At 40.5% G+C, this 12,205-nt stretch overlaps 1 protein-coding gene across 1 annotated transcript in view; it reads left to right on the top strand.

The window, feature by feature from the left end:
- OCA2 (OCA2 melanosomal transmembrane protein) overlaps positions 1–12,205 on the top strand; it is a 442,782-nt gene that overhangs the window by 240,452 nt on the left and 190,125 nt on the right. Inside the window, exons 20-21 of the mRNA XM_044230697.1 lie at positions 7,170–7,229; positions 7,829–7,933. Coding sequence (XP_044086632.1) covers positions 7,170–7,229; positions 7,829–7,933 — 165 coding nt within the window. The remainder of the gene's footprint in view (positions 1–7,169; positions 7,230–7,828; positions 7,934–12,205) is intronic.

The raw sequence follows: 12,205 nt of genomic DNA, 5'->3' as shown, positions 1-12,205 counted from the left end.
ATATATATATTAGGCTGGTGAATAGAACAGGGTCACCAACTTATTTTGGAGAGTATTTTGGTCTTTTAGAAGAAACAACCTCCCAAAATTTTAAAAATGGAAAAACATATATAAGGGTACACACAATGAAGGGATGGAATATGAATATAATGATAAAAAAGTTCTATTTTTAATTTCTTGAGGAATCTACACACTGTTCTCCAAAGAGACTGCACCAACTTGCATTCCCACCAACAGTGTAAGAGGGTTCCCCTTTCTCCACATCCTCTCCAACACATGTTGTTTCCTGTCTTGCTAATTTTGGCCATTCTAACTGGTGTAAGGTGATATCTCAATATAGTTTTAATTTGAATCTCCCTGATGGCTAGTGATGATGAACATTTTTTCATGTGTCTGATAGCCATTTGTATGTCTTTATTAGAGAAGTGTCTGTCCATATATTCTGCCCATTTTTTGATATGATTGTCTGTTTTGTGTGTGTTGAGTTTGAGGAGTTCATTATAGATCCTGGATATCAACTTTTTGTCTGTACTATCATTTGCAAATATCTTCTCCCATTCCGTGGGTTGCCTCTTTGTTTTCTTGACCGTTTCCTTGGCTGTGCAGAAGCTTTTGATTTTGATGAAGTTCCAAAAGTTCATCTTCGCTTTTGTTTCCTTTGCCTTTGGAGACATATCTTGAAAGAAGTTGCTGTGGCTGATATCGAAGAGATTACTGCCTATGTTCTCCTCTAGGATTCTGATGGATTCCTGTCTCACATTGAGGTCTTTTATCCATTTTGAGTTTATCTCTGTGTACGGTGTAAGAGAGTTTCATTCTTCTACATATAGCTGCCCAGTTTTTCCAGCACCATTTATTGAAGAGACTGTCTTTTTTCCACTGTATATTTTTTCCTGTTTTGTCGAAGATTATTTGACTATAGAGTTGAGGGTCCATATCTGGGCTTTTTACTCTGTTCCACTGGTCTATGTGTCTGTTTTTATGCCAGTACCATGCTGTCTTGGTGATCACAGCTTTGTAGTAAAGCTTGAAATGAGGTAACGTGATACGCCCAGTTTTATTTTTGTTTTTCAATATTTCCTTAGCGATTTGGGGTCTCTTCTGATTCCATACAAATTTTAGGATTATTTGCTCCAGCTCTTTGAAGAATACCAGTGGAATTTTGATCAGATAGCATTAAAAGTATAGATTGCTCTAGGTAGTATACACATTTTAACAATGTTTATTCTTTCGATCCAGGAGCATGGAATGGTCTTCCATCTTTTTGTGTCTTCTTCAATTTCTTTCATGAGTGTTCTGTAGTTCTTCGAGTGCAGATCCTTTACCTCTTTGGTTAGGTTTATTCCCAGGTATATTATAGTTCTTGGTGCTTCCCTATGACCCTGCCATTGCACTACTGGGTATTTACCCCAAAGGTACAGATGTAGTGAAAAGAAGGGCCATCTGTACCCCAATGTTTATAGCAGCAATGGCCATGGTCGCCAAACTGTGGAAAGAACCAAGATGCCCTTCAACGGATGAATGGATAAGGAAGATGTGGTCCATATACACTATGGAGTATTATGTGTGGATGAATACCCAACTTTTGTAGCAACATGGATGGGACACGAAGAGATTATACTGAGTGAAATCAGTCAAGCAGAGAGAGTCAATCATCATATGGTTTCACTTATTTGTGGAGCATAACAAATAGCATGGAGGACATGGGGAGTTAGAGAGGAGAAGGGAGTTGGGGGAAACTGGAAGGGGAGGTGAACCATGAGAGACTATGGACTCTGAAAAACAATCTGAGGGTTTTGAAGGGGCAGGAGGTGGGAGGTCGTGGTACCAGGTGGTGGGTATTATAGAGGGCACAGATTGCATGGAGCACTGGGTGATGTGAAAAAATAATGAATACTGTTATGCTGAAAAAAAAAAAAAAAGGGAACCAGGTGGTGGGTATTGGAGAGGGCACGGATTGCATGGAGCAATGGTGTGGTGCAAAAACAATGAATACTGTTACGTTGAAAAGAAATAAAAAATTAAAAAAAAAACAAAAAAGATGCAAAAGAATTTTTTTTTAATTTCTAAGAATGGAGTTGATAAGTTGGTTGGGTGACTAAAGAAAAAGAAAGTGGAGAGAATTTGTTCAGGCTGGAGACTAGAACAAAGGCCTGTGCTAGATTTAGGGTATATTTTGATCTATTAGAAGAAGTTGTATCTCAGATTTTTTTAGAGGAAAAAAACTAATGTGTATACAAAAAATAAAGTTAGATACAATGAAGGATAAAATACGACTATAATAATGAAGGTTCAAGAAAGATTTTTTGAAAGGTATTTTTAAGATAAACTAGTTAAAAAACATTAAAAGAGGAAAGAGTAAAAGTTAAAAAAATTTAGCATAAGAAAAAATAAAATTAAAAAAAAATTAATTAACTTTGCAAGACTAAAGAATCATTGGGAGAAAGCCATGAATTCCATGCCTTGCTTTCTCCTCCTCTGGAATTCCGCTGTTCTCCTCGGTAAGTGAACTTGGTCTTGGCTGAATTTCTTGGAATCTTCTGGGGGAGGGTTCCGAGACACTTGATTCTCAAGTGTCTTTGCCCGTGACAGAATTGCCCCGCCCTTACCGGGGGCCAGGCTATGTAATCCGATAGGCTTCACTTTCAGGAACTTTTGTTCCCTGACTGCTTTCTGTAGAGTTCTGGAGGATGGGAATGAAAATGGCAGCCTCCCAATCTCTAGCTCAGAGAAGCCAAGAGCTCAGGGCCCCAGTCCTCAGTGCACCCTCAGAGAAAAACACTCAATCACTCCCATCTCCCTGGCCTCCAGCTGCATTCTTAGCCCACCCAGCCTGTGACCAATTGTCTCTGTCTCTGGCACACAGCCCCACCTGGAGTGCCCAAAACCTGCAGATCCCTGTGTTCTTCCAGAGGGGTATCTTGGATCTTGTGGGGTCCCTACTTACAGAACAGTGGCCCTTGCCATGGATCACAATTTAAGGTAATCCCAAGAAGAGAGCTCACTCCTCAGCTCTGTTTCTGTAGCAGGCTTCCCCACTCTAATACCTGTGAACTCTGTGACACTCAGACACCCCTGATCCTTCTGGGCCTCCACAGGACCTGAGACCATGCTGTCCCCGCATGGGCTTCACCCCAGCTTAGCCTCTGGAGCAATGTCCCTCAGTGGAGCTGACTTTTAAAAGTTCTGATTTTGTGCTCCATTGCTCTGCCAATTGTCAGGAGCCAGACCCTCCCTCTGTGGTCTATCTTCCTGTTGCTTTGGATTCACTTCTCTGCCAGTCCTACCTTTCAGAAAGTGATCAATTTTCTGTTTCTAGAATTGCTTCTCTTCTTCTCTTTGATCTCCTATTGGATTTGTAGGTGTTCAGAACGGTTTGATAAGCTATCTAGCTGATCTCCTGCTACCTGATGTCATCTCAGCCTGTTACTTCTCTGCCATCTTGACTTCTCCCCCACCAAGAGCAAGCTATACTTTCAATGCTATTCCAGCAAAAATTCCACTGGCATTCTTCAAAGTGCTGGTACAAACAGTCCTAAAATTTGTGTGGAACCAGAAAAGTCCCTGAGTCGCTAAGGAAATGCTGAAAAAGAAAAACACACAGCTGGGGCCATCATGTTGCCTGATTTCAAGCTTTACTACAAAGCTGTGATCACCAAGACAGCATGGTGCTAGCAAAAAACAGACACACAGACCATAGAACAGAAAGCCCAGATATGGACCTGCAACTCTATGGTCAAATAATCTTTGACAAAGCAGGAAAATATACACAGTGGAAAAAAGACAATGTCTTCAATAAATGGTGCTTGAAAAATTGGAAAACTATGTATAGAGGAGTGAAACTTGACCCATTCTCTTACACCATACACAAAGGTAAACTCGAAATGGATGAAAGACCTCAATGTGAGGCAGGAATCTGTCAAAATCTTAGAAAAGAACATAAGCAGTAATGTCTTCAACATTGGCCACAGCAACTTCTTTCAAGACATGTATCCAAAAAAAAAAAAAAAAAAAAGACATGTATCCAAAGGCAAAGGAAACAAAAGCAAAATGAACTTTTGGGACTTCATTAAGATAAGAAGCCTCTGTAAAGCAAAAGGAAACACTTAACAAAGAGGCAACTCATGTAATGGGAGAGGATATTCACAAATGACACTACAAACAAAGGGCTGATATCCAAGATCTTGAAAGAACTCCTCAAATTCAACACCCAAAAAACAGATAATCATGTGAAATAATGGGTAGAAGATATGAACAGACACTTCTCCAAAGAAATGGAAAGGAGAATTGAAAGTGGGGGAGGAATCAGAGGGGAAGATGAACCATGAGAAAATGTGGACTCTGAGAAACAAACGGAAAATTTTAGGGGGGAGAAGTGTGGCACAATGGATGAGCCTAGTGGTGGGTATTAAGGAAGGCATGTATTGCATGGAACACTGCATGTTATATGTAAACAATGAATCTTGGAATACTACATAAAAAAAACTCATGATGTATTTTATGGTGACTAACATAACACAATAAAAAAATCAGTTACTTTGATCTGAGTTATTAGATGTAATGTTCAAGTATTTTAAAGATTTTCCTTTATGTTCTTTTATACTGCATACCATGAATATTGGTGTGTTGGTTAATTATATGACAATAAATATATAAATAGGTGGTTGTTTATAGGCACACATCAAGGCGTGGACATAATCCTGTGTATGTGTATGTATGTGTATATGTATGTGTATGTATACACACATATACAATCATCTCTATTTGATTTCTAGCAGGAAGGATTTTTTAAAAATTATGTTATGTTAGTTACCAAACATCATTAGTTTTTGATGTAGTGTACTATGATTTATTTGTGTATAGCAGTGCTCATTGCAACACGTGCCTCCTTAAAACCCATCACCATGCTACCCCAATCTACACCTTCTACACCTCTGAAACCCTCAGATTTTTTTCCCAGAGTCCAGAGTCTCTCATTGTTCATATTCCCCTCTGATTTCCCTCCCTTCAGCTTTCCCTTCCTTCCCCTAATGTCCTCAGTGCTATTCCTTATGTTCCACATATGAATGAAACCATATGATAATTGTCTTTCTCTGCTTGGTTTATTTCACTTGTCATTATCCCTTCCAGTTCCTTCCATGTCGATGGAAATGGTGGGTATTCATCCTTTCTGATGACAGAGTAATATTCCGTTGTATATATAGACCACATCTTTATCCATTCATCTGTTAATGGGTGTCTTGTGTCCCTTCCACAGTTTGGCCATTGGAAACATTGCTGCTATGAGCATTGGGGTGTATGTGCCCCTTATTTTCAGTTCATCTGTATCTTTGGAGTAAATACCTAATATTGCAATTGCTGGGTCATAGAGTAGCTCTATTTTTAACTTTTTGAGGAACCTCAATACTGCTTTCCAAAGTGGCTATACCAGTTTGCATTCCCACCAACAATGAAAGAGGGTTTCACATCCTCTCCAACATCTGTTCTTTCTTACCTTGTCAATTTTTGCCATTCTAACTGGTGTAAGGTGGTATCTCATTGTGGTTTTGATTTGAATTTCCCTGATGGCTAATGATGTTGAGCATTTTTTCATGTGTGTGTTAGCCATTTGTATGTCTTATTTGGAGAAGAGTCTCTTCATGTCTTCTGTCTATTTCTTAACTTGATTATTTATTTTTTGGGTAGCAGGAAATTTTAATCTGTTTTAGACCTCTGGCTTTTCTTTCAATCAATAGTATAGAATGAAATAAAATGACCAATGTGATTGTGTTTTGCAAATTAAAATTTTTATTTATTTATGGATTATTATGAATTATTATGAGTGTTTCTTATCAAGTGGTCAGGGCTTATTTTGTGGCACTGTTGCCACAGTCTGGAGACATTTTTCATTTTCACACTGGGGACTGGAAGCCAGGGATGTTAAACATCCCATAATGCATAGGATAACTGCTGCAATAAAGAATGATTTATTTCCTAGGGTCAACACTGCTGACTTGATTTATGAACAGTTTTATATAAATAGATTTATCTTTGTGGTTTTCTTGATATAATAGCATATTTGATTGAGAATTGTGATTTTAAAAAACCAATATTTGTTTCCACAGCTTTTATTCACTTTTTCTAAAAGATTTTATTTATTTATTTGACAGAGAGAGAGAGAGAGAGAGAGATCACAAGTAGGCAGAGAGGCAGGCAGAGAGAGAGGGGGAAGCAGGCTCCCTGCTGAGCAGAGAGCCCAATGCAGGGCTCGATCCCAGGACCCTGGGACCATGACCTGAGCCAAAGGCAGAGGCTTAACCCACTGAACCACCCAGGTGCCCCTTCCACAGCTTTTAAACGAGGGTTAACAAATAGCTCTACATGTGAGTAGAGGAGTTGTAAACATGTATTTAAACATGGTCTAGCTAAAGTTTTCAATATTTATAGTCATTCAGTGGTGACATCACAGCGTAAAGGCCATACTTGAGAGGTGCAAGGCAGCTGTGTCATGCCCATGTTTGGTTCTCTATTGGTGCTTACTGTCCAGGATTCATCATGAGCAGCAGAGCATCCCTTCCTTGGCTGGAGCCAAGGTGGCAGCCTGAGCAAAACAGTTCTTGAACTCACCACCTTCATCTAATTTTCTTTCCTACCTTTCCTTGGACACAATTTTCTCAATTTGTCTAGTCTTGAGAAAACAGTTACATGTTTCAGTTAAATAGATCTTTTATTTTTTTCTTTGACAGTTACAAAAACCATGCATTTTCTTTGATTCTTCTAAAACTCTAACTATGATGTTGAACTTCAAAAATAAATTTGAAATGCAACTTACTTGAACGACCTACATGGAATGACATGTCTTTATGTACAGTTGAACAGTGCCCCTATACACCAATCTTAAAGAGATTAAAAAGCATTCCATTTGAATTTAAATTTAATGTGGACAGTAACACAAATCGATGAGAAATTCCTGCCTGTGGTATTGTGCTTTCTTTTCAGTGAATCTTCAGTGTGTCTACCTGATAGTAAATTATTTATAGACTGTGTACTTATGTTTGATCCTTCATAAGACATGAGAGCCTGAACTTGCCTTATGTTCACTTGTTTTCATTTTAAAGATTTTTTGAAAAAAAAATGCACATAATATTGGGGTTTTAAATTGATTCTCATCATATATCCATTTCTTCTAGGCACTGGCACATCTCCACTTAATAGAATATGTTGGAGAACAGACTGCTTTGCTAATAAAGGTACATTAAATACTGCAATAGAATGTGTTTCATCCACTGTTACTTTGATTTGTAAAAAAAAAAATCTGGTTAAGAATATGTCACAGATTATGTAAAAATTATAGCAGGGAATATTTTTTATCCTGTGTAGCCCAGAAATGAGGGGAGATTATTTCAAAGAATATATAATTATAGATGCCTGCAATTTTGCTATTAGCCTTCAGTTAAAACTGTCTAAGAAGGAGAGCAAAAGGGACAACAGTGTTGATAAATGAATGCACAGACACAGGGCTCTGCCAGGAGGTAAGTTTTGTGTAATTAGTGTGTGCTGTCACAAAGAATGGGGCGACCCTTCTCCCCTCCCCAGGGGCGTTGGCTTAGGTGTGGCTAGGAGTCATTCTCCTCAGTTTCTTGTAGACCTTGCTGAGGCTCATGGTATTAGCCAGGAAAGCCCAGGCTGGTCCTGTTTGTGCACCTGGGTCTGCCTTGGTCTTCTCTTGGGTGAAAGGATGGACCAATAGCCCTGTGAGTTCCACATGTCTTACCATCACCTCCTCAATGTATATGATTTATCAATGCCTCTGTGGTATGTAGCACTGGTACTATCTGCTCCCTTCCAGATGGTCCCAGAGGATCAGCGCCTCACAACTGCCATCATCCTGGTAGTCTGGGTTTCAGCCATTGCATCATCCTTGATTGACAACATCCCATTCACGGCAACAATGGTGAGTTGCACCATTCCTCCATGTGATAATGACCCGACTTTCAGCCTGGACATGATCTAGGCTCACCAGAGGAAGCAGAGAATGAATCTAGTCCCTTTGCTGCACTCATAGCTATAGAGGAAATTTGTGGCAAGTGTTGGGGCCAGCAGGGCCAGGAGTGCTGAGTCCACACTGTAGGCTGGAATCCATGGGCCTGCAGCTACAGTGGGTAGTACATCAGTAATTAGTTGTTTCAGGGTTAGCCCAACTGAGAGCTGCCACACCTCATGGAAAAAACAATGTTTATTTTTTTCTTTTTTAAAGAAAATTGTAAGATACCAAAGATAGGCTGGTTGAAGACAAGACATTCATTATTTATTTCCTGTGAAAACAGAATGTGTTCTAATTGACTTGTGTGGCTTCTGGTGCTTGGCTTGGGCAGGATTTTGAGTTTTCTGTGTGGTCCTGACTGCAGCTGAAATTGGGATACATATTAGAGGCCTTATACAAGAATGACTAGCCCAGTTTCTGCTGTGTATTCTGACACTGCTGATAGGTGTATGGTAGAACTGTTAATTCCTGATGGAAAATGTAAAGGCAGGAATGGGAGCTTGCATACAGGAACCTGGGATAATGTCATGAACAACTGAGGCCCCAGGTGTGCTAAACATGTGTGAATGCATGAAGACATGACTGGATTCTGGACAGGGGAGTTTTCTCTGTTCTTGTGATGTCGAGGGCCCAACCATACTCCTGCACAATAGCCTATGCCAGGGGGCTCCCATGATATTTATCGTCTTGTAGCACATTGGCCCAAGCGAGTAGAGTGGAGAATCTGCAGTGAGGAGTAGGACAGTGCTTCTCTCTCTCACAGGACCTTAGGCTGACCTGGCACTCAATGTTACTCACTCATTCCCTGAGATTGTCACCCGATTGACTCTCTACTAGCTACTATTCTTCCATGGTCCAAGTTCAGTAATTCTGAGCTCATTTTGTGGCTGTTATTTTGTCATGAAGTTCTGTGTTAGAGAAGTTGTACACATGTTGTTGAATGTCCTGGTATGGGCTCAGCAGGCACTGTCATGACTGGCTGTGATGCTGTGGCCCCACAGAAGGGCAACAACAGTGGCATTTCTCAAGAAGACTAAAGCAGCTGGGCTCTGGGCTTCTGAAACACTGGACCAGCTTGTGCGTTCCTTCCATTCTCCAGATGAGGTAGTCTCCAGAAGACCCAACATGTGTGAACCCTACACAGTGCAACCACAGTAAACCCTAATCTGCCCTTGGGGCTCTGCATATTCATGAACTGCTATACCTGCCTCCTGGGGAAGCTTCTAGGTTTTAGGACCCAGATCCTCTCTGGGAGTGAATGAGAAGGTACCTATTGTTAGTAATGTAGGCCCCTCCATTTTCTAAAAATATGACACTTCTGATGTTTTCATTTTAACAGTTAATTTTATTACAGAATCATGGAGGATAGTATAATAAATATCTGTATGCTCACCACCCAAAATGAAGAAATTCAAACATTGTATTCTCTTCGCCTTGAGTTGTCTTGTTTGTTTTATTTTTTTATGTTTTTAAAAGATTTTTATTTATTTATTTGACAGACAGAGATCACAAATAGGCAGAGAGGCAGGCAGAGAGAGAGGAAGGGAAGCAGGCTCCCCGCTGAGCACAGAGCCCGATGCAGGTCTCAATCTCAGGACCCTGGGACCTGAGTTGAAGACAGAGGCCTCAATCCAGAGCCCTGGGATCATGACCTGAGCTGAAAGCAGAGGCTTTAACCCACTGAGCCACCCAGGTGCCCCTGTTTGTTTTATTTTTAAGAAATAAAACAGACAAACATGACATTCTCTGTTGCATGCCTTAAACTCCAGGATCATGTCCATCCTTCCCTGTACTGAGAGGACTACCCTCATGAATCTGGGGCATATCCATTCACTCGATGGCTCACTATGGAGCAGGCCAAAGGAAAGATCTTGGTTTATGTGAGTCAACATGGACAGACACCAAATGCTGAGAGACCAAAGATACAGTTATTGCATAAATTGGCATGCAGCTTTCTAAAACTGCCAAATCTGTTCTGTGACTCAGCAGGTTGGTGGGTGGTGTCCACAGTGGCTGCATCAGAGGAGAACATGGGGAGCCACACAGGTTTTCACCTTAGTCTGGAGGGCCCAAACATGTCTGGCTGGTGGGTGGAATTTCATGTTGGTGACATTCCCATGTTCTCAGCTTTGCTGTTTTCCTGGGGGCTGAACAAGAAGACTCAAAAGAATTTTATGGAAATACTATCAGGTCAATATGGGGGTAGAGATAGGTTTGCCTGCCTGTGCCCATCAGAAATGCAGTAAACACACTGGAGCTGCAACCCAGGTTCCTGCTGCTGAGCATGCAGAAGAGAGCCTGTGTTTCAGCCCCAACCTCATTCTGCTGTGAGAACATGCTCTGGCCAAAGTCATTCTCCAGGTCAACAGGACACATATCTGTAGAGATTTTAACATGTGTGGAAACTTAATTAAAAAGTGTCAGAAAGCTGGCAGATACATTCAGCATTTCCAATGACTTGTAATGCTGGCAGATGTGCTGGTGGGGAGATGGAGGCTGTGCCTGACAAGTTTGTGGGGCATTTACTCAAAATTTCTTTGGAAAATTATGAGCATGATTCCATTTTTCCAAGGCAGTGAATTGGATAGACCAACCAACCAAACAAACAAAAACCTCATCTCTTTCTGGGTGGTGTCTTCTCTCCAGAGTGCATCTTTAAGTTGGAGGGCATTCCTCCAGTGTTCATACTGTCAACTGTGAGCTGAGAGCAGCAGGGAGGAAGCACTGTTCACCTTTATTCATGACCTTTCTCTTCCTCCAATGGTCAGAATAGAACACTAAATAATTCAGGAAATGCAGAAGACTTAAATTCTAACTGGCAGAATCATGCCATTGAGTTTTTGCTTATTTCACAGTGTCCAGAGTCAAAAGAACTAGAATATAGATGGGTTTATCTCTCTAATTTGCTGGATGGGGCTTCAGTGAAAATTAAAACACAAGCACAGCCAGACTTTGGAAGAGCACCCCAGGGCTTTTTGGGGATTAGATTTGTTCCTTTAAATTTTCCTTATTCATTGAGCTTTTCCCTTCATTTTGACTTTTGTTTATCTTTAATGGTAATACTATTAAACAATATTTAACATTAGTAGATCAACTTAATATTGCTATTTCATTATTGTTTAGGGCAATCAGAACAGATATGGAGCCTCTGAAGCAGGAAGCTTGAAGCCCCCCTTTCTTCTTACTCTTTGTGTCATTGTTAATTTGTCACTTGCTTGGGACAGAGTGCGACCCAAATGGCTGGAGCATGAGAGGCACTGGAGGCTTTTGACAGTGGCTGTCCACCAGTTCTTTGGAAATATTTCCTTTTTGTTTTGTTTTGTCTTTAATTTTTAATTAATTAATTAATTAATTTCCCCTTCCTTTCTTTTTTTTAATTTATTTTTTATTTATTTTCAGCATAACACTATTCTTTATTTTTTCACATCACCCAGTGCTCCATTCAATCCATGTCCTCTATAATACCCACCACCTGGTACCCCAACTTCCCACACCCCCACCACTTCAAACCCCTCAGATTGTTTTTCAGAGTACATAGTCTCTCATGGTTCACCTCCCCTTCCAATTTACCCCAACTCCCTTCTCCTCTCTAACTCCCCATGTTCTCCATGCTATTTGTTGTGCTCCACAAATAAGTGAAACCATATAATAATTGACTTTCTCTGCTTGACTTATTTCACTCAGCATAATCTCTTCCAGTCCCGTCCATGTTGCTACAAAGTTGGGTATTCATCCTTTCTGATGGAGGCATAATACTCAATAGTGTATATGGACCACATCTTCCTTATCCATTCGTCCGTTGAAGGGCATTTTGGTTCTTTCCACAGTTTGGTGACCATGGCCATTGCTGCTATGAACATTGTGGTACAGATGGCCCTTCTTTTCACTACATCTGTATCTTTGGGTTGAATACCCAGGAGTGCAATTGCAGGGTCATAGGGAAGCTCTATTTTTAATATCTTGAGGAATCTCCTCACTATTCTTCAAAGAGGCTGCACCAACTTGCATTCCCACCAACAGTGTAAGAGGGCTCCCCTTTCTCCACATCCTCTCCAACACATGTTGTTTCCTGTCTTGCTAATTTTGGCCATTCTAACTGGTGTAAGGTGGTATCTCAATGTAGTTTTAATTTGAATCTCCCTGAGGGCTAGTGATGATGAACATTTTTTGATGTGTCTGATA

The sequence above is a fragment of the Neovison vison genome, chromosome 13, assembly GCF_020171115.1.
Source record: "Neovison vison isolate M4711 chromosome 13, ASM_NN_V1, whole genome shotgun sequence".
Classification (NCBI taxonomy): domain Eukaryota; kingdom Metazoa; phylum Chordata; class Mammalia; order Carnivora; family Mustelidae; genus Neogale; species Neogale vison.
Note: the sequence above shows the minus strand (reverse complement) of the source record. Positions and strands in the feature narration are given on the sequence as shown.